Source organism: Pipra filicauda, unplaced genomic scaffold (assembly GCF_003945595.2).
Source record: "Pipra filicauda isolate LSUMZ 115617 unplaced genomic scaffold, ASM394559v2 scaffold37_size4185640_pilon, whole genome shotgun sequence".
NCBI classification, from domain to species: Eukaryota; Metazoa; Chordata; class Aves; order Passeriformes; family Pipridae; genus Pipra; species Pipra filicauda.
In genome coordinates, this window is record NW_024104509.1 from 2,815,547 (window position 1) to 2,838,748 (window position 23,202).

General features: G+C 37.8%; 1 protein-coding gene across 1 annotated transcript in view; it reads right to left on the minus strand.

Moving 5' to 3' along the window:
• Nucleotides 1-23,202, minus strand: part of SMC5 (structural maintenance of chromosomes 5) — a 47,053-nt gene that overhangs the window by 14,633 nt on the left and 9,218 nt on the right. Inside the window, exons 7-17 of the mRNA XM_027752152.2 lie at nucleotides 19,925-20,086; nucleotides 15,472-15,543; nucleotides 14,390-14,645; nucleotides 12,367-12,521; nucleotides 11,106-11,219; nucleotides 9,891-9,985; nucleotides 9,555-9,687; nucleotides 8,056-8,229; nucleotides 7,746-7,915; nucleotides 4,106-4,229; nucleotides 967-1,089 (exon numbers count right to left, since the gene is read on the minus strand). Of these exons, the coding sequence (XP_027607953.1) occupies nucleotides 967-1,089; nucleotides 4,106-4,229; nucleotides 7,746-7,915; nucleotides 8,056-8,229; nucleotides 9,555-9,687; nucleotides 9,891-9,985; nucleotides 11,106-11,219; nucleotides 12,367-12,521; nucleotides 14,390-14,645; nucleotides 15,472-15,543; nucleotides 19,925-20,086 (1,578 nt within the window). The remainder of the gene's footprint in view (nucleotides 1-966; nucleotides 1,090-4,105; nucleotides 4,230-7,745; nucleotides 7,916-8,055; nucleotides 8,230-9,554; nucleotides 9,688-9,890; nucleotides 9,986-11,105; nucleotides 11,220-12,366; nucleotides 12,522-14,389; nucleotides 14,646-15,471; nucleotides 15,544-19,924; nucleotides 20,087-23,202) is intronic.

A 23,202-nucleotide genomic window follows, 5' to 3' on the forward strand; every position in this document is an offset into this window, starting at 1 on the left:
CATTGGATTTTGATAAACTCTGAATAAAAGGTGCATCATGTGTGAGAACTGATGCAACACCCGTTTTCCAAATAACATGCTGGACTTGTCTCTGTCTTCAAGACACTTTTTGCTCCTCTTAGGAAGTTCTCCTCTGCCCAGTTTTCCTGCAAGTGATGGAAACCATAACCCCAAGTGGTTTTCTAAAGACATGCCAAGGTCATTCTTTTTGGAAGTATGTATCCATATCCATGCAAAATAACTATCACTTACCTTTTGAACCACTTTCCAGTTCTTATTTTTATGAATCCAATTGAATTAGCAGTAGGTTATAGGCAAAAAAACCAGAAAACTTACCTCTCTTTGCTTTCATAGTTTACTCCCCAGAGCATTTAAAGCTTGTACCACTACACAAATACAAAAATTGACCTCTATGCAGCAATCCATGAGCATCACAGCATCCTCTACTCTTCGAAAAGAATATCTGCCTGTGGAACTAATTCCTCAGAAACTGTCTTTTTACCTGAACACAACATAGCTTCCTTAATACGATCAATACAAGGGCCGTACATCCTCCTTTCTGTCCGCAAAAAAAGGCATTTAATTACAGCACAAGACAATGAGCTATGAAAGAAAGGTAAAATAGTTCTGTTCTGCTGCTGCTCTTTCTGGTTCATCTTGAGTTGGTATTTCCCACGTGGGTCAGAGCTACTTGTCCATGGACAGACTCAGAAGAAAAATAATACTTCCAAGTGACAGCTAGCGTTTTTACACACACTATGCATTTCAACAAAAAGATCCAGGGTATGACTGTTTGGGCACATTTTCACAGAAGCTTATCTGTCTTGAAGTCAAACTACAGAAATCAAGGCTAAATATTTAGCAGTACTAATACCCACTCCTAAGCAAAGACAGAAAAGCATCCTTTTGAACTTCCACATAAGTTGATGTTGTAGTAGATATCCCAGTATTCATAGAAGTTTTTACCTCTGCGGCTTTTAGCTGTGCAATTCCTGGTTTATACTCTGATTCTAGTCTGGCCTTCTCAGCAATCACCTTACTCCTTCGAAGAGTCAAAACCCCTTTGAGGATGCTCAGTGGAATGATATCCTACAAAGAAAACAGAACAGATAATATTTTTTCCACCAGAGACTCAAAACCAATATAATCACTATCGGGCTTCAGAAGTTATCCAATTTTTTTTAGTCATGACACACAATCTCACACTGTGTTCAGCTCATCAACACTGCTGTCAAATTCAATGAAAAAGGTGACTTATTGCTGACCCAAGTTCTTCAAGATGTATAGTCACCAAGTACTTTTATCTCTAAATATGTGTATACACACACACACACATCACTTTCAACCAAACAATTTTACATCAAAAAACCCCCACATTCTCTTTCCCTTCACCATATGTGAAATGTAAGAAAAGCGAAGGCAGTTTCAATTGTTTCTCAGAGACAGAATTCGGTGGACGTCATGGTGGATTTTGGTGGACGCTATATGTCACACATAGAGATGAAAAGAGGTCAAAAAATAAACATGAAGATATATACATCTCTTAATGACAACACAAGGTGATTGACAGATGCACAGTGACTCCAGTGTCTTGTTTCTTAACTGGAAAAGTGTCTGACAACAGAAGGAGGCTCTATTTGGGAAGCTTCTTAACAGGCTTTAGTGATTCCCAGAACCTGATTTGACAGTGTTGACATTAAAATGCTTGTTTCTTTAAACAAGTCGGCCTCAGGAATGACCTAGAGGCTTCAAAATCAGCAACAGATTCTTGGCTGCTTGAAGGGTATCTCTTTTTTTTTTTTTTTTAATGATTGGCTTATAAATACAAAAGAATCCTCTTCCTTAATGAAAGGGAGGACAAGGTTTCAGCTGTCAGCATAGAGGACCTACAAGATGAAGATTTGAGTGTGTTAGCTTCTGACCACAATGGTGAGCCATGATCTGACAAGGTTTGATATCTGAATTTCTGTAGTGTGAACTTGGACACAGGAAAATGTCTATTTCCAATTCTCTTAAACAGCTTAAAAACAACTATCAGAAATGCAAACTGAAAAAAAAAATTAAAAAGGGAGATAAAAAAAATGGAAAACCTTAAGATTATTCAGTAACAACAGCACAAACAGAACTACATCTAAAAGCAGTGCCAGAACCTGTAACTATGGAACATGGTTGTTTCTGTCAACTGGCTGTAAAGTATTGACATGTATTAGGTACGTGCCAGGTACACTCTGCCGTGTGTGTTTGTGTAAGTACACATGCAGCCTGTCTCTCTAGTTGACTCACAAACTCTTCTAAAAAAAGAGATCATATTACCATTCACACACACACACAAATCCTGCCTATTTTAAATTTCCCTCTGTGGCAGAAATGAGTATGTCTGAAACATACAACTACTGAAGTTTTTCTCACTTTAATAACTTACAGCTAGTATAACTACAGAATCTAATAAAGAAAATACAAAGACTCAACTTTGGAAGCATTCATGAAGTTTGGCTTGGGAACAACTAGATATGTATGGATTTCAACTATTGTGATGAAACATATAATGAAATATCTTCCTTGTACCAGACCATTTTCTTCTTTTCAGTATGTACTAGCATGTATTTGCTACAGCACACCAAGTGTGAAAACTGAGTTAACACACAGCTGAAATAAATCCTTTTTGCAATCAATAACTATTTCAGGCAAATACCATCCATCCTCCCCTACACTCCTGGTATTCTGAGAAATACACAGTATGTGTCAGATCTGTTTTCCTGTACTGGGTGAAAAAGAATTTAAGAGACATTCTTCAGGCAGGTCATACAGCGCTCAGTAGACAACTTCAGCTGCACTTTACAACAGCAGCACATTCCACAAGTTTTGAGAAGTTACTTTTCAGCACTGTTACTAGCTTCACAAGGTCTGTAATTTCTGTGAAGTAATCTACAGTTTAAGTAATACTTTTAACATGGCAGGTGTCTTCTGCCATTCTTTGGCATTTTCAAACTACTGTGGCTGGCTGACCCAAAGGTGATCTCTGAAACAATGCCTTGTTGCCAAGTCCACACCTATCAACAAATAGAAACAACCCATCCATCTGGAGTATTTTTTTTCTGTATTATATAAACATCAGCAATTAAAGTATTTAGAAATTATCCTCACTTCAAAGGTAACACTCAGCTCTTTTCAGGGGTAAGCAAGAACATGTTTAGATGTTAGTAAGTGATGGCAAAGGGAAAACATACATGCTCAAAGCGGTTGCAAGAACAGGACCATTTCTTGCTGACTGCACAAGCAGATTCCCTTGGAACTAAATGTCTTCTAGTTGCTAAAACAAACCAACCAAACCCCACCAATCCTCCCCCACCCCCCTCCCCAAAAAAAAAATCACCTAAGAAAATTCACCTTACAGTATCTTCCATCACTAGGACTTGCAGGCTTAAGTTAATGCAACAAGTTAAGTCCAGACTGTTTCTTGAGTTAAAGAAAAGCCTTACGACATTGGAGCCTAAGACCTGAGTATCTTTCCTATCCTTGACATTTTCCACAGTCACAGACACTCAGGTCACTTTTTCACATAACTAATGAATATTCTTTTCTCAGTAAAAACAAGAACAGAAAAAAAAAAAGATGATAATGAACTAGGGTGGAAGAAAAAGTTTAGAGTTAGGAAGTATTCAGAAAACATATTGGATGAAATAGTTACAGAGTTCATTCCTGTATTTACTGAATCAAACCATGGATTGTTAAGACTTCAGTCACAGACTCTCAATCAACACAAGCAAATGATCTACAGATCAATGACAGACGAACAAGTTCAAGTTCATAAAACCTTCAAAAGAACTTTCTCTTGAAGAAAACTAGCTCAAAGATTTACAGGAATGCATGCAAATGCTGCATGTCTCCTACTTAAACTAAAAGAATTGGACTTTTCCTATTATTGTGAGATTAGCTCAGCTGATTAAAGCATGGTGCTAATAAAGCAAGGTTGTGGTTTCAATCCCTGGATGGACCATTCACCTAAGAGTTGGACTTACTGATCCTTGTGAGTCCCTTCCAACTCAGAATATTCTGTGAACTCTGTGAATAAAAGTGGAACACATACCAAGATACAAATACATACCTTTGTGAGATACATAAACTCAGTAACGAGTTCTGCTTTCTGCTTATTTATTTCTTTGATCTTTAGATTTGCCAGTTGAGATTCCTTCTCTACATCAATAGCATCTTGTTCCAGCTGTCTTAAACTATGGGAAGAATCAATATTTGATTAATCATGATTAAAAATAAGTTGTAATAAAAATACAAAAATTCTTTAACTTGATGATAAACCAATAGTTAGCAAGGATATGAATTTGTAAATCTAAACATTCCAAATACATTAGCAGCATTCCCAATCTCCTGTTTTTAAACTGAAGACATAAAGACAAGAAACTTAATAGACAAACTCCAATTTTGGCTACTAACAGCATCAGCATCCCTCCACAAGCAGAGTCCTTTACTTCTGTAAATTTCAAATAAGAAAAAAATCAGTATAAGGAATGACATTTTTCTTCTGCTCTTGCATCTTTACAACAATACAACATAGGAGAATTCAGGAAGTTTGCTTATTTCTTGTTACATTTACTACCAAAAAAACCCAACTGTGTCCTCATCTTAGCACAAAAACCAGAATTTTCACTTGTCTTAAACTTCCAAAACACAGAAGAAGTTCATATGAAATAATCGTGACATTTTAGTTGAGCTGCAAAGCATTTGGAATTGCCAAACAGGCCAAGAGGACAATCCAGGAAGTTACAAACTAATCGTTCTTACTTTGATCCCTAGAAAACTCCAGAGCAAGGCCCCTTGGAAAATAATTCTAGAGGCGTAAGAGAGATGGTGATCAGGAACACTCAGAAAGCATTTACGAGGGGTACATCATACCTGATGAATCCAACTGTAAAAGAACAAGGTGACAGGAGACCAAATGGTTGTCATTTACCTCAATTTTAACAAGGCTTTCTGGTGATAAAAGCAGGTGATAAAAGCTCACCTGCACACATATAAAGGAGAGACAACAGCAGGTGAGGGAAGCCCAAGTAATACCCTACACCTTAGCTACTCACAGGCCTGTGACAGTAGCCAACAGTTCATGAAATTCCCATGTCCACAAGCCCAGAGTAGCATAGGGGCACCCTGGCAGACAGGAACCCAAATTCAGAACTCAGAGGAATGGACACCCTGTCCCCGGACAGCCTCAGCACCAGTGTCCAGGTGTGAAACCCAACAAGATAAGTCAATACTACAGCTCCCTCTGGATTAAGGGAGTCTTGCTTCCTTGAGGTGGAACTGAATCATAGAACAGTTTAGGTTGGAAAAGACCTTTAAGATCATTGAGTTCAATCGTTACCCTAACACTGCCAGGTCCTCAACAACACCATGTTTCTAAGAGCCACATCTGCATGTCATGTTACAAAACCGAAAACCCAACCAAAATAAAACAAAAACCCACTCTGATAAGGCAGTAAAATACAGCCCTCATTTAATTTCAGGCTCTGAAATGCAAAAATATATTTGAAAAAGCTATTGTCATTTAAGGTTGCAGGGGTACCACATGGGGCTCCAAGGATGAATGAGAACATGCCTCTCTGTGCCTCCCTCTGCAAGATTAAACAGCAGTCCCCAACCCTAATTCAACTGTTGGCACCACCTTTGGTGACAGTTCTCCTGGCAAAGGAAGAGTCACACCTCCTTCCCCACCCAATTATCGTGAAATCACACATCACAGGAAGAGATCTGCTTGTCTGTGATGGCTGCATCTGGCTGGAAAAGAGTGAGTAGGACTTAAATGACAGCCACCAGAGTGGCACCATAGGTCAGAGGTGGACATGGTGCCAGTACCTGGTACAAGTGGAAGTGTGCAAGAGTGTTTGATCCCTAACAAAGATCAAGCCATACTAGATGGGAAGTGGCCTGGGAGCCAAGGGATTGGGTATATGTGTCACTAAGAGTGAGACCACAGGAAGAAATGGCTACTGGAGAGACCAGGGGAGTCCAGCCAGGCTGCTGCTTCTACTGGCGAGACCTGCTGGCATGTGTATGTATTTCAGAGGTAAGATGACAGGGGTAATGGCTATGAGGCAGGGACTGGGCGAGTCCCAGCTACCTCTATACATTTGTATTGCCTCGGTGTCTCTGAGGGAAGGACCGTAGAAAGGGCTACTGGGAAACTAGAGTCACAGCCAGTTCAGTGTGCATGTACACATGGGAGAGACAATCTGTCCAAGCAACAGGAGCAGGGCTACAGCCGCAGGGGCTTGCATTCCCAGGTACCAGACAGTGGAGAGACTGAGGTCCAGAGGCAGTTACTGTGCAGATTCAGAGTCTGGACCCAGCTGCTCATGGGATCCACACTGCTCACAGGTATGCATAGAAGCCTTTCTAGGGGAGCCCCATGCTGCTCAGAGTAGAAACATGAGGCAGCCACTGGTGCTGCATTTGCGCCATTGCTTTGTGCGTCTATCTGTGCTGTATGGTCATGTGTAAATACTTACATGCTGTTCAGATGTGTTCTGTGTATCTGGGGGGAAGTCAGGATTAGCCTCACTATTGGATGCAAGTGGGAGGACTAAGCTGCATCAGTTCCACCTTCCCCTCAGTCTGCTTGAACCAGACTCATTTCTGTAACTTTTTCAATGCTGTCTCCCACACTACGGATGTATTGAATTTTGAAGACCACAGTCTGAATTAATGAAAGACTAGATGGGTAAAAAAAGATAGCCACTCTTGAGTTTGTTGTATCCTGCCTGGAGGCCAGTATCACAGGTACCACAGGGGTACCCGGGGTACCACAGGACTATGTTCTAGGGCCTGTCCTGTTTAACACTCCTGACACAACAAGGAGACAGAGGGCCCCTGTCATAACATTTTCTGATTACACTAAACTGGGGGGAGGAATAGGGCTGCTCTTCGGAGGGATCAACAAAATGGTCATGAGATTCAGCAAGGACAAATGCATTGAGAAGCAGGCTGGTCTGGCAGTGATACAGGCTCAGGACAGACTGACTGCAACAAAGTTCACAGTGAAGGACTTGGGGTATTGGTGGAACGGCGAGCTGCGCATGAGCGGGCAGTGTGCCTGGGCAGCAATACAGTCCTTGGCTGTATGAGTGGAAGCACAGGCAGGATGAGAGTGATTTTTTTCCTCTGTTCAGTACTGCACATGGTCAATGAATGACAGTGGTCCAAAGCTGAAAAGACTGAGACTGGATGTCAGTGTTGTCTACTGCTTCTGGGAGTGTGAGCTTAAATGAAATACCTCCTCAGCCATGCCCAGATTCTGCCTTAAGACAAAGCATAACGGAAGAACTGATTGCAGAGGCCCACAAAACGAAAGAATGTTATGAAAAATGATATGGACAATTAGGTCCAACTCAAACCCTGACACACTTACTTAGTACCATTTATGTACATTATGGTATTATCTAGATATGTACCGTTAAAATAGATGAATATGGTAATATTAGGGGTCACTGCATGGAATTATTCAAACTGGAATCCTATGATTTTATTACAGGAAACCATCTGGAACACTGTTACCTGGTCTTAGATACTGTCTTAAATCTTAACTTCTAAACACCTTACTTGTCTTGATTATCACCTGTTATTTGATGCTCAGCCACTGGTTACTTTGTAAAAGCACACTGTAGTAAGAAGGTGGCAAAAATAACTTTGTTATTAAAATGTTCATTTTGCATAAGATAATATGGCTTGTTTCCTACCTATCATACTTCAAAGCCATTTTTGATTCCAACTGTCTCCTTCTGTTTCCTCTCTCTAAAAGGTCCTTCTTCTGTTGCCTGAGCTCATTGTCTCTGTGTTCCAGATGTTTCTGTCTCTCAAACAACGTAGTCAAACGCATATCCAATGACTTCAACATGTTATTGATGTCCTGAAATAAAAGAACACACACCACTACTAGCATTCTTACTACAAATATACCATACTAACAACATGCAAGTATGCTCCTCTTATTGTATAATAAAATGGGTAGTAGTTCACAACACGTACAGCACAGAAATAAATTCCTACCTGTTGTTGGCTTTCCAACTGTCTTCTTTCATCTGTATCCACAGAACCACTGAGAAACTGTGCTGCCCTCAGGAATGTGTTAGTAGAGAGGGTTCGATTTGTATAAGAAGATACTTTAATAATATATCTTTCTTCCGCTGTGTATATTTGCCTAAATTTGGTTTCTCGTATGACCTAAAAAACACACAAAAATATTAATCTGACAAAAGCATCGCTTAAGGAAATGTTTTTCAGAACAACGAATAAACTAAAATCCACAGTAAAAAACTTCAGTTTATGCAAGACTCTGACTTGCTAACAAGCTTTGCAAAAAGATGATGCTATGTTTAATGCAGCATTATACTTGCAATTCAGACTGGTGAGCAAAGAACTGTTAACTGTTACTGTGTCATACAGCAGTTAAACAGGTTATGACTATTACTATATTACAGATACCAGAAGCAACTGTTAATATTTGTATTGTATCATGAACAAGGATTGTACTGGCTGCAGATGCATTGACACTTTATAGGTGTAGCCTGTGTAACACAGAAATAAACACAGTACTCAAGAAACTAAAAGATGAAGCCATAAAGTGAGCTGTAATGCATTATCTTCAGTCAAGTAAATGCTTCTGGAAAAATAAGGAGGTATAAAAATACTAGCTGCTACTTTTAAATTACTCATATCAAAAAGGATATAGTAAATCTTTGGTTATTTCTAATAATGCAAGGTAACACAGTACTTCAAAAAGATATAAAGACATAAAATGTCCAGTAAACCAGAAAACAGCAAAAAGCCTCCACAGGATAAGATAAATCTGACCAAAAATTTTGTTCAGTTTATATACACAGCACCAGCTGTATTCTCTTGATTTGGTTCAGTAAAGAGTGTTTACTTTGATTTACCACTCAGACTCTGGTTGACAACTGTCCTTGTTTCAGTCAATAAAGGGTTAATTTTCTGCCATAGCCAAGAAAGGGCATGGCTGAGGGGGCATGGTCCATGACCTCTTAAGTCATTAGGGAAGAGATACAACATACAGGTGAACTTGTGATGGAGGGGTGGACTGAACCATGGACAGTCTTCCAGGCTATCCACAACCGTGAAACACTGCAATGAAGCAGCCAAATGAGTGAAGCCTCTGTGGTAAGGGGAGGGCGACAGTCGAAATATAAATACAAGGGGCCTGGCAGACTGATTACTGAGCTGCATCCCCCTCTTGTCTACTGCAAAAAATTAACTCTGTCTTTGGCCCAAACCAGGACACTGACTTGGAACAGCATACAGGTGAAAGATAGATTTAACTTCCTGTGAAGTACTGTATTAAGATAATTGAATTTGTTAAAATGTCTTGCAGTATATTAGTCTATAATGACCTGTTCCCATTCAAAAGGACAAATAAAAGGAGAAACAAAATCACTAAAGCAATTTTTTTGCTTTCTCCAGATTAACTTGACAAAATATTTCCACAATAAAACTCTAGACTATAGGTGTTTGTGCTACTTCAGATACGTTACCCTTTCAATCATGTCTCTGGTCTTCTCTGTTCCCACAGGAACTTCATGAACACGATACTGGTAACAAAGATAACTCATCACAGGACGAGGAGCATCAAATAACTCTCGTAAATATGAGAAAAATCCATACTGGCTGAAGAAAAGGAAAAATAAGCACCCATCAGAAATCAAATTTAGCAGGTAAGCAAGCTGAAGTTACTAAGTCAGAAAGAAGTCCCACTAACCCAGAACTGAACTGGTCCAAAAATTTGATTTGCATAGAAAATTCTAATATATAGCAATAGCAAAAAACAACTGCGTTTAAAACCATTCCCCCCAATACAATCTGATACATACTGTAATTCCTCAATAGGTCTTGAAGGGGGGCTTTCAGCACATGATGCAGCAGGTGCGCATACAGCATTCACTCTTAGTTTCTGATGATCACGTATCTATATTAGATTTGGTAAAGAAAACCAGAAAAACTCACCACACGAAAATAAAGTATTTATTATCAATTTACAGCATCAGAATTCTTTTAAACTGATGACCACTGGAAGAACCCACACAAATACACTCTGGCTCAGGTATAACCAAGTTCTCTAAAAGCAAACTCTGTTAATGTACATAATGTAGTGCATAATGTAAGTATTATGCACTACAGGAAAACAAAAGCAATCAAATCCAGAGCCAGATGCTCAATCTGAACAGTTAATCTGGATGCAATAAGGAAGCCCATGGTCTCAAGCTGTATAGCCATTTTGCACAGAGAATGGTAGACCACTGACTGCAAACATGTTGAAAAACCTAACCCTAACAGCGCAGAAAAGACTGCGGATATAAATCAAACATCAGTTTAGCTAGTTAAAGCAGCCTTGCACTGGGTTCCACAACCTGCAGGCAAGACAAGCCCTCAGAATCTCAGATATCACCACTATTGTTCATGTATATAAAAATTACTAGCTTCTATGAAGGGCAGACCTGTGAAGGTCTTCAAAAATTGCAGGACAGTTTGTCACTGAGCACACTATTCTGTGGACAGTAGATAGGAAGCATTATGACAGTTTAACACCGCATCTTGCGGCTTTTTCCTCCTGCATCATCTACCTGGCTTTCAAAAGGAACAATCTCCTCTATGATTCAGGAAGGAGCAGTACTAAGAAGATACAAGCCTGATTTGTAACTTGGACCATTGCATCTCACAGAAAATGCTCTCTTGTCTCTTTCGTGAGAAGGTACTGCAAAATCTTGGTACTCAATTTGTAGATCCCCACTCTGGCCCGTTTTCTTGTACACAGTATTTTATATTTAGCAATTATCACCTAGTCAAAAAAGATAAGAAGGTATTTCTAAAAAGATATTCTTAATATTTCTGCATTCCTCTACGGAATGTTACTCTAAGATTTAAAAAAAAATCTTACTGATTAAGAAAACCTTGATCCAGAAGAAAACCTTTAAACATTTTGCATTAGCTATTGTTCCAATCGAAACTTAATATTTACTTGGTAAACTCCAAAGTTTAAGGCTCGTACATCAGTATTTAATCAATTTTTAAAATGGTTGCCAACTTGCCTCTACAAGAAACACTTCCATATCTTCTTGACTCTCAAAAACAAAAGCCCTCATGTCATCGCTTGAAATGTGGTTTTCAATATATTTAGCATGTCTACTGTTTCTTGGATTGATCTAATAAAAAAAATAATGAGAAAGTGATTTAATACAATTGGACTTATTACCCCAAAAAACATTTTAAATAATCAAGATTATATGCATGCCTACATTTAATGAAAACAAAGAAAATGTCTTTAAAAACATATCCTCTGCCTTTTTTGCAACCAATTCTCTTGTGAAGAAATCTACTGTAAGTCATAGGTCATTGTGCTTAGTTTTTAGCCATCCATATCCTTCTTCAGCACATCCAAAGCTACCACCTCTCTCCATACCACCACTCCCTCTTCTGCTCCACCCTAACCTTACAATTGCAACCACCCCCATCTGATGTCTAATGCCCTTGCTCCAGTACTACTAAAGCAAAGGCATCCTATCAAAGCATTTGTAAAATTAACTTGATGTGGTCTTCCAGGAAGAATTGAAATTCTTGGGATTCTATACTAAAAAAAAGTAACATTGAATAGTCCTAGTGCATGTACAAAATGTAAGAATTGATATACAAATATTCTAATATACTTATTTAAATTGCAGCAATACACTATTAAATAAGCTTGCAAGTCTAATGAGAAGTGCTCTCATCCTCTTCACATTACATGGGACATATATAGCAAGATGCTATATATCGACTGATACACTAAAAAAAATAAATAAATCTATATCCTCTTTGAAAATTTATTCCTGCTATTCCTAGCTAGTACAGCATCTGTCAAACCAAACCAAAACTAGGGATGGATCACATGTTTCTGTCTGTAGCTGGCTGTGTAAAGCAAACCAAAAAGATACCTGGGGATCACAGACATGTAACCATAGCTGAGCAGGTTGTGCTATAAGTGGAGATATTCAATTCCAGTACCACTGCTTTTCTAAGCATCAAGTAAGAACTACTGAAGTCTAAATAATTGGATGCACCTTAGAGGAAATCTGCAATAGACACTTTCTTGAGGAGGGAAGGAACCATCCCATCTTAATCAATGTTGAGAACCACAGTATTGCCTATGAATTATAATTCCAAATAGTTCATCATGCTAATGTATCCTGCATGTACTTGGCAGGACATTCCAAGGTGTGTCTTAAAAGTTTTTAAAGTTGTTCTCCAAGTCTTGCAACAACATAAATAATCTAACCATTAACTAGTCAGTGATATGCAAGTAAATTTTCTTACTTCAAGCATCATGGGTTCATAAACTTTTTTTTTAAACTTGTCTTTGTTCTTTCTTAGCCACGTAAGAGCAGAGTATGTGTCCAGGAATCTCCCTTTGAGGTTCTCCTCCTTCATTTTCATTATATTATTAAGTTTTCCAAGGTGATCAATTATTCCTGTAATTTAAGATAGTTTCTTAAACAGAGCCCCATAGCAAGTACACACAACAGAGCCCCATAGCAAGTACACACAACAGAGCCCCATAGCAAGTACACACTGTAACCAGCATTTTCCAGTATTTATTAACTGTGCTACTCCAAAAAGAAGGTTGTTAGTAAATGCTAAGAACTAAGTTTCTCTTTCCAGAATTGAGACACTGCTTAAAGAAATCTTAAGAACTATTAAGGCTTAAAGACTAAAATAAAGTTAAAACTTTAAGAAAAACAAAATGTGGTAGCACAGTAGAAGTACAGGCATTTCATCCAAAAAGTATATTTCTTCAACACTTTGTTTTTTAAATACAATGATAGAACAAAACATCCCAAGAGAAAAGAAGCAGTGGGACTAGTAACATGAATACCTGTGTGTTATTTCATGCTTGAAAAAAACAAAATGTGTGACAGTAGACTCTGTGTGCTAGTCAGCAGAAACAGATCAAATAGTTTCTGTGCTGCTCAAGAGAAGATACATAGTGTCTCCCTCCTGAGATCTCTTGGACTCACTGTACCTCAGTTTCTTCTTGGATTCTATGACAAGTTAACTGCCAGACATATGGGTATGTGCAAATGAGCTAAATTCACTGAGGAATATATCCAACATCTCCTACCTGATAAGCTTTAGTTTTTGAATTTTGTTTCTCAGAAAGAAATAATTGTAAATCCTAGGCTAAAGAAGCTTTCTGTAATTAAGGTTACCTAAAGTTCATCTAGAAAGGACAAATGCTGCATCAGTAGCTAATGTAGATATAAATATATATATTTATTAAAGAGTATGGCAAAATAAACACTTGAAGAAAAGTACAAAGATCAGTGTTTACAGAGCCATAGTGCTGTCTACTCTCTTATATGGATCTAAACCATGGGTCATCTACCACCACCACCTGCGACTCCTAGAACGCTTCCATCAACGCTGCCTCCGTACAATCCTAAACATTGGTCAGATTATGTGACCAATACATCTGTTCTAGAACAAGCAGCAGTCACAAGTATTGAGGCCATGTTACTGAGAACACAGCTGCGCTGGGCAGGGCACGTCTCCAGGATGAAGGACCACTGCCTCCCTAAGATCTTGCTTTATGGTGAACTTGCCACCGACTGCTGCAAGAGAGGAGCCCCAAAGAGAAGATACAAGGACTCCCTGAAACAACATCTCAGCCTTGGCCATATTGATCATCATAACTGGTCTACTCTAGCCTCCAATCGGGAGGCCTGGAGACACACCATCTATAACGCTGCTGCTTCCTTTGAGAACGGACGCAGGATCACTCTTGAGGAGAAAAAAAGACAGTGCAGAAAGAATCGTGCCTTGCAGAATTTACCACCTAAGGAGTCTTTCTGCTGTGCCTTTTGCAACCGGACATGTCTATCTCGTATTGGCCTTTTTAGCCACCAACGTGCTTGACACAAATGTGGGTAGAGCCCTTCCCAAATCTTCGTTTGTGAAGCCTAGCCATGATTTATTACAGAGATAATTGTAAAAACTGCCTCTTGAAAAACTGCTTTTATTTTTGCATCCTACTAACTACACACCTTCCTTTAGTAACCAAAAAAAAACCCAAAAGGAGTCCCCTTACCTGAGATCAGAAATACTAATTTTTTGGAGAATAGTTTTCAGGTCAATTGTTACTTTTGAATCTTCTCATTCTATTTTGAAAGTCTTATCTGCTACTTTTAATAAAACAGGAGAGAGGACTGCTATACACATATGCCAACTATGAGGCTTGAGGTAAACACCTGAAATTATTTCACTACAGCCGGAAAAGTAGATTCTGTACAGTCATAAACACAGTAAAATAAAGCAACAAACAAAAACCCAAGTAACTTACTTTTCTCTTCTCTCTCTTGATTCCTTTTCTCTGCTCTTAGATCACTGATATCACTATCAATATTTGTCCTTTCTTCTTGTAATTTTTTCAGCTCATTATTAATAGCATCAATTTGTGGCTGAAGATTCTCACATACTGCCATTGTGTTCAGCTCATTCTTCCACGTCTCTATTATCTCCTGAGTAGTGTGTATTTTCTTCTGTCTGTCCATTTCTTCATCTTTTTTCATTCTCAGTGCTTGTTTAATTTCTTCAATCTAAAAATTTTGAGTATTTTCAATAAGAAAGGAGTTTAGTATATAGAGCCTAGTCTGTAAATATATATATATACAAATGCCTAGGATACCTGTACAACTGGTATTAAATGCTGATATAACCATGCGCTCAACCCCTAAGAGTCTGTCACAATTCCAATAGCAGTATGACAGTTGAAGTACATAAGCAAAAATACAATTAGGCTTTTAAAACAACTATTGAAGTTCCTTCATTTTCACCAAAGCATGAGCCTAAAGCTTAATATATTCCTTAACACATCAAAAAGTTAGTCTGTGATTAAATAAAACCTCTAGCACAAACACAACTTTGAAATTTTGACTCTGCACCCTTGTAAATCTTAACGCATTTCTTGACCAAGTGCTTAGATTAAGCTCTAGCACTGGTTAACATCTTTGCATTTTCTTTTGAAGAGATGCTGGATATATACACTTACCAGAAGCAACTACCTCACCTCTCACACAGAGGGTCTGAGGGCATTTATAATGCTGAAGGCATCACTACAGAGACTGTAGCTTTTCAAGGAAAGCCTGTCATATATAGTATGTGTATATATCCACATTTATACACACACATTGTCTTTTCCTAAGTTCGTTGCACCAAGGCAACTCATTTTATGTAGCATACACACATCCCTTAGTAATACCTATTTGACTAACAGGAGTTCTGAAGATTCCTTGTGTACTGGAGGAAGTGAAGTGTGCGAGCACTTGCAGCATCTTCATGGAAATGTGCCACTCTGCTAACAGAAGAGCAGACAAAAAAACCCAGAGAAACACCAAAGAAAGTCACAAATATCAAGACTTTTACCTTTTTTTCTTTCATCTCCAAAGCATCTTGCTTCTGTTTAATTCTCTGGGAAATCTCTATGATTTTAGCAGTCTGCATACAGAAAGGTATTTAAATTATAGTCATAAATTCAGTTATACTAGTAATAAGCAGTCATATTTTAAGCAACATTCTATATAACATAACTAAGCATTTACTCTATATTTTACTAATGACGAAGTAACTTACAGTTTTTTATTATTCTTAACTGTATCTGTAACATGTAATTTCAGCAATTTGTGAAGAATTTAGAATGGCATGCAAACTGTTCACAACCATTCAGCTATAGATCTGCCAGTTCAGGCATAACATATAGAGGAAGTGTCCTAACCTAATCTGAAATTAAAGTAACTCCATCCTTGATTTCAAAAAATGTTATATATTCAGATCCTTACAATTATAAAGTGTTCTTGCCCCTTTTTCCAAACCAACTTTACCAAAGCAAGCTGATACTTAAGAGCAAGCAAGGCGTGAGTTCCTAGACACAAGCTGGCCAAACAGAATTTGACAGTCATCTTGTCTCTGAGGTGGACTGTGCTGAAGCTATACCCTACACAGCTGAGCTTGACAACTTGTTGGCTCATGTGTAGGCATCCATGTCTCTACTCTTCCTCTATCCGCAGATTCTATAAAGGTGTACAATAACATAGACTGGAAGGAACTTTTTGGCAGCTCCCAGTCCAACTCCTTTCTCAGACTAGGTTTTCTTAGTGTCCAGGCACTTACACACCTGAGTTCTGAATGCAGTGGAGTGTACTATGCTTTCTCTGCAAACTTAATTCCTCCTTTCCTGAATCCTCAAGGTTGAAAACAGTGCAAACAGAATACTGGAACACTACAGAAGGATGGAAGGACTGTAAGAAAACTCCAATGCAGACAAGGAAACAAATGCAGCACTCTCACCGAAGGACACGTCTTCCTACAAACTGAGTCATACTGAAAATACCAAGATGCACCAAGAATGGAGAAAATAGAACTATGCAGAATCTTCTCCCTTCCACAATCTCAAAGATAAACAAAAACTTGAGACTCAGACTCATGCAAACAGCTGTTTGCATGAAGGCAACATGGAACAAATACATCTTGGTCTTGCAGTTGACTGCTATGAGGTACTGATTCTGTGATGCTCTCTCCAAAGAGCATCTGAAGAGGAAGCTCTCTCCCAGGAAATTGATGCACAGTGTTCACAAAACAATTCTGAAGGCTCTCAAAATCAGGACACTATTAAGGAACTGAAATTCCACTTTTCAATTATTATATTTTCAGTTATTATATATTTATATATACACCTACCCTACAGAAAAATAACTATAATTGTATTTATGATTTTCATGGTACAGCCACAACAGACTGCTTTATACTATTAAATATGGATAAAAAATTGCATTTCAGAATCAACTGTCTTCATATACCTCTAAAGAGACTGAACCAGAAACTGTTCTAGACTTCCCTTATACAATTTTATCAACTCCTTCCTACAAAACAAGTCTCTTCCTTTTTTCCCCACAATCTACACATACAATGATCCCAAAGCACCAATTCTGACTAGTAATTTTTAATCTAACCCAATAATCAAAAGAATTTTAACACAGGAAGAGACAGGAACAAAAGTCATGTGATGTCTTGACACACTAATTTCTTCCCAGATTTAGCTCCACCTTTACTTTCAGTTCAGCTCCTTCCAGGCAAAATTTAACTCCACACCCAGCTTTTTACCAACAAAGACAAAGAGATGGTTGATCTCTGCTCTCACATATGTACCCTCAAGCCAAGAGCAAGATCTCAAGCAGCAGTCAGAATTACAGTTACTTGAAAATGGATACAAACCTTGACCAAAGGGTCTGAAGACCATTCCCTACAGGTCTGTGTGCCCAAAATAGAGCAGACTTAAAATACTAAACTGCTTTTGACATTTAGCTTGAAAAGTAACTATTCTGAGTCAGAATAGTTACACTTTTTCTATAATAAAATCATTCATTAATCAACTCCTGTTTGGTTACAGAAGAATTATCTATGAAATGCTCACCAAATGCTTGCACCTACAAAGATGGAATTTCAAGTTACAAAAAATTCAAGCAGACTACAAAAATGTGACACACTAATGAAGAAGTAGCAACTTAAACAATTTTAAGGTATGGTATTTAAAACTCTTGTGAAACTCCTGACAGTGCAACCAGCAATGACCCTCCTTATAGAAGGCATTCTAACAGCTCAACAGGAAGGTTATGTAGAAGGGAAATGGATTTCAGCACCCAAAGAAAAGCTACTGTCACAAAAATTCACAAAGTAGCAATACTCTAACATCATCTTCACTGGCCTACTATCTTACAAATTGTTCATGCCATAACCAAGTATATAATATATTCCCTTAAGTCTTTTTCCACAATTCTGGACTGTATGCATCCAAGATAGAATAATCATCATTCAAATTAGACCTGGACACACTATTTAACACCGGAACAAAACTCAGATTTGGAAATGTCTTACTATAATATTACATATAGCATAGTATCAGCTATAAATTAAATACAAAATAGTAACTAATGGTAACTAATCACTGGAAAGTAGTATTAGAGTATTACATTTGATGTAAATAATTTATAGAACACTTACTGCAATATTCTAATACTGTTTTCCACTTTTGGCTTCTGAAATATTGCAAACAGACGTACCTAATCCATTTTCCAAGCCCAAACTAAACATCACTTCAGCATACAGTTAACCTTGTGAACATTTTGTATGTGAAACCTTTTCTCCACAAGTTTAGACTGAGCAGAAAAATATGCTGATTCAAGAGTATAAATCAATCAGCCAGTACATTCCCCCGTTTTTCTTCCACTTTGTACAAAGCAGCCTATGCCAAGCAAGCTCTCTGCAAGTTAAAACTAAAACGACCCCTGTTTTGTCCTAGGTTTCTCATACAGAGTACAAAAGATCTACAGAGGATAACTTTTATATGACTATAGCCCAACACTTCCAAGAACAGTGGTACCAATGGTTAAATAGAACTCTTTCCTATTTGAAGAAAACATATTAGTACAACATTCATTAAACTGAAAGATGAGTAAAACCTAGCAGGATAACACCAAGCAGTGAAAACAAAGCTTATCAATTCACAAAGCATGAAGGCTCTTACTGCATATGAAAATTAATTTCAAGCTTCCAGCTGTTAACTTTCCTCTAAGGAGGAGCAAAACTTTAAACAACAACAAAAACCCTCAAAACAAAAAACCTAACTACAGCAAAAAAGTCCACTTCAATAAAACTGCAATATTTTTAAACATTTAAGTATTCTGAAGCACAATATAATAAACTTTTGTAGTAATGTGGTACACAAAATCCAAAGAATACATTTAGCAAAAGGCATTCCTAATAATAACAATAATAGTAAGGTACTTGTGTAAATGATATTTTCTGGTACAGTGTGTATCACAACAAAACAGAAACGCTGTAAACAACAATCTGTGGATTTTGTTTGTCTTTTTTTCTGGCTTGGTTTTGGATCTGTTTTTTGTTTGGGGCAAGGGTGTTTGCCTTTTTTATTTTTAAAGCAACCACGTGCATGGCCCAGTAGCTCAGAGTGGTAAATGCCACTGAAGTTTCAGACCCTGATTCTACAAGATGCTTCAAGGCAGCAGTTCTCTACAGGTGTCACATGTCTCCATATCAAGTCCTCTGATCTGATCAGTTATCTTCAAAAAGAACTCACTGCAGTGAACATTCTCATGTTATCATTTATCTTCAGTTATCCACTAAAAATTCGTGCAGCTCATGCAAACAATGACTTCTGCAGTCTCAATAGTATATAGTAGTTAAAACTCTGCAGAGAATTACAGTACTATTTTTCATACAGAAATAGTAATTTTCCGTAAACCCTGATAGCAGGTATCCAAAAAACAGCCACTAGGCTGTAACACATAGGTAGGTTTACCATTAAATTCCCTTATGCATAAAAATATTCACAACCTATGGAGGATTACTGTGCCCTCATAGAATGACATTCAATATTTAAGGAATGCAATAGGCCAGAAAAGTTGCAGTTTAACTTAACTACCCAAACTGGCTACATTTTAAGAAGATAAGAGCATCCACAAATCCAAACCATAGATGAAAACAAGCATCCAATTCAACAGAAGTACCTAACTTGGGGAAACTGTAAACATTATATCCCTGTGAAAAGAATTATAAAATTTGCTCCTACAAAACCAAGAGCAGACTTACAGAGCTGCTTCTGAATTTTTACTAAGGAATGTATGCCTAGAACAGAGATACGAAGGCAACAAGAACCAACGGCACAGGTGCTTCTGAAAGATTTCTTCTGAAACACATCATTATGACACATGAGAAAGCGAGCAGTTATTACTTGAAATTTCACAAAGCTGAACAAAGAACATCTGAAATATAACACACGTTAACCAAGAATTTCAATACCTACATTATCTCTTGTTTTCAAATCCAAACCGTTCAAATTTTCTTCAGCTTCTCGGATTTTTTCTGCCCTTGGGAACTGTCTTTCTTTCAGAATCTCCAGGGTTTTCTTGGCTTTGTTTCTGCGCTGTTTCACTTCCATATACTGCATACGAACATTTTCATATTCCTTGGAGGAGTTGAAAGTAAAATAATTAAAGACTTCCATCTTCTACTCCACTATTTTATACTGCCCTAACATTTTATTTCATTATTATGAGTTTTAGGAGAAAGATCTCTTTCACACCCTAGTATTAGAACAACTACTTAAGTAATCCTCCTGTTACTAGTCACAATGACTAGGAGTTGTAAGGATTATTCAGTCCCCAGTGAACAAGCACACAAATTAATTGGTTCTTAAAAATTATGCAATTCAAGTTGCAGAAGAAACAACCAATTTGTCTGCAATTACCTTGCCTCTAAGTCCATCTGGGATCGGTGTGAAAAAGTAATTCTTTACCCCTTCTGTCCATAATTTGAGACTACTTAAGCAGAAGTCCTCAAGCTAAGGAGTAAATAACCACAGACAACTTCAGGAGAAAGAAAAGGAAAGGAGCTGGACAGATCAGACCTAGTAACACACATAACTGCTGAACTAAACCAAGAGGACAGAGTGGAACAGAACTTCAGAAAACAAACAAAAACTCCACCATACATCACAAATAGTAAAGAAGTAACTATCTAGGAAGTTTAACTGGAGGTACATTCCTGAAAGGAAAGAGATGGTAAGAAGTATGGTGACCAAGAATTTCCACTTAAAGAAGTAGGAATTTTGAGGAGAAAGCAGTTAAAACTGAGAGAGTCATTGTCAATGATTTTTTTTTTTATGTGTTACGCTCTCTGGAGGAAAAAAAACCCCAAACAAAGAAAGAAACAGAAGAACATTACTGCTCCAGGACTGTTAAGGGTTCACAAGTAAAAAAGGTGCTCAGAGGACCAGAGGGAGGAGGAGTAGATTCATGTATGCAGGGGGACTGAGGAAGGGAGAGCTGTTTGATTTTGTATACACTAAAGAAAGCCTCTGATTTAGAGCATATGCCTAGCTTATTCCAAGCCTTGGAGCATTAAAATAATAATAGATAAAAACAGCCTGGAAGCTCTATTTGTAACAGCTAACTCAGCTTTATCTGCTACTGCGTTTTCGTACTTACTGAATTACCCTGATTAATCACAAATACATCAACATTATAAAATTCTAGGTCTTTTTTCATAGCATCTTTTTCATAAAGCCAAAAAGTATTTGAAGAAAGCTGCTGTAACTGATGTGGAGTATGATCAGTAGCCAGTGTTACAAAGTTACAGAGGTAAAGCGATCATACTTTCACTAGGCTGAAAGAATAAGCTTAAAATTTAGCTCTGCTCTAAAGAAGTTATTAAGTTTCAAGGTTAAAGCAAATACACACACATAAAATTACGTTTCACTTCTTCCTAGAAGTTGTCATGACACCACTTTTATACAGTTGATCCCTTTATCACTGAAGAAAACTTGACTTTCACAGGACCTCTATATTTCAGTAATCCTTAAGCAAATAACTTTGATCCATGTAATTATGTACCTGTTAAAGATCTGCAGAACTTCTAAAGCACTTCAGCACCCCCAAGAGATTTGTAGCTTAATCAGAGAACAGTATTTTTCTTAATTGTAAATGTCAGAGGAGGAAAAGAATGGATATGGCTTGGTCAAAACACATTTTCAAAATTATGTGTTTCCAGGACACTTACAGCAGCAGGCAGAACAGCATTTCCTGCCATTAAACTACCTTAAACCAGTATTCCTCACGGTACATCAAAACCTTAACTTTAAGCTTCGAGGGGTAAGAAACTCCTTTTCTGTAAGACTTTATAAAAGAAGGATTATCTGTGTCAAACAAAACCCCCTAGCCCCCGCAGCACTGACTGTAGATGACACCATCACTTGATGCAAGCCCCACTAAGGTACACACAAGAACATAAAGCATCCCCTAAATCCTTTAATGTGGTACTCCTAAGGTCCATTCTATACAATTTAAAGCACACGTTCAAAAGCTTATTAGGCAGACATGCATAAAAATGGTGCATAATTCTCAAAAGAGAAACTGTTGGTGCTGTCTAGAGAAAAATGCTTGATTAGAAACATGTTGCTCAGGTGAAGAGCAGTAGAGTTTTCAGAATAAAAATGCACTTTGAGAGTGGTCAGAACATTAAAGAAGTTCAGCACTAGATATCCCCTTTTCCTTTAGGATCAAGAGATTGTCTAATGTCATATTTCAGTTAACATGTTTTCAGGCTGCCTGTCTTCCTATTTCATAACTTAATGCAAAGTTTATATATCTGCCTCTCCCTGATTTGAAGGCTCACCTACAGCTTCTGTTTTCTTACAGAGGTAAATCTAAACAGCTAGGTGTGTTTGGTCTTCAAGTAGAAACCTCCCTTTTGGAGAGGAAGGAGGAGAGAAAACATCCACTCAAGGAAGAATTAACTCCCATACTACCCTCAACTTTGGTAAACCCAATTTGAAGACACCAAAAACATTTATTCTTAGGACTACACAGTGCTAGGTCAGACAACAAAGAAACATGCACTTTTAAGACAATGTATTTCTTCTTTTAGAGAGAGCTTGATATTTTGCAATGTAGGAGAATAGCAAGAGTTCTACCACAATTGGACAAACCACAAAATGGCAACAGAATGTGAAATTTTGTTGCTGCCCATAGCTCGAATATCCTCTACCTAGTAAAATAATTATGTTGATGATGACTTTTGATTTCAGCTGTAGATTATGCACAAGGAAGTGACTTCTACTAAAACATTCTAGTATACGCTACTGAGCCCGTATTATAAATCAGAACTTAACAAAGGTGTCAAAACACACTGTTGTTTCTATGGATTCAGTGGCCAGAAAGTTAAATTTATCTCAACTAAATGCACCCACCAAAAGCATTTAACATACTGAGCAACACAAACTGTCTGGAAGACAGCACTGAGAGCAAGGTGTGAAGGAGTTTCACTAAATTTGCTTAAGAAATAGTTAACTAACAGTAATGTTCTCAAACTTATGGAAGGCAATTTAACTGACAGTAGATAAAATTTCTTAGTTTAGTTCTCCCCATGCCAGTTTCCAACCAGCCTTCAGAGTCCTGTATATACAAATATCTTCGAGAACAATCAGTATCCATCTATATTAACTACACAACACCTACACCTCTCAATAAAATAATTCTCTTGTTAACTCAGCCAGTTAACTCAGCCAGTTAACTCATTGTTAAC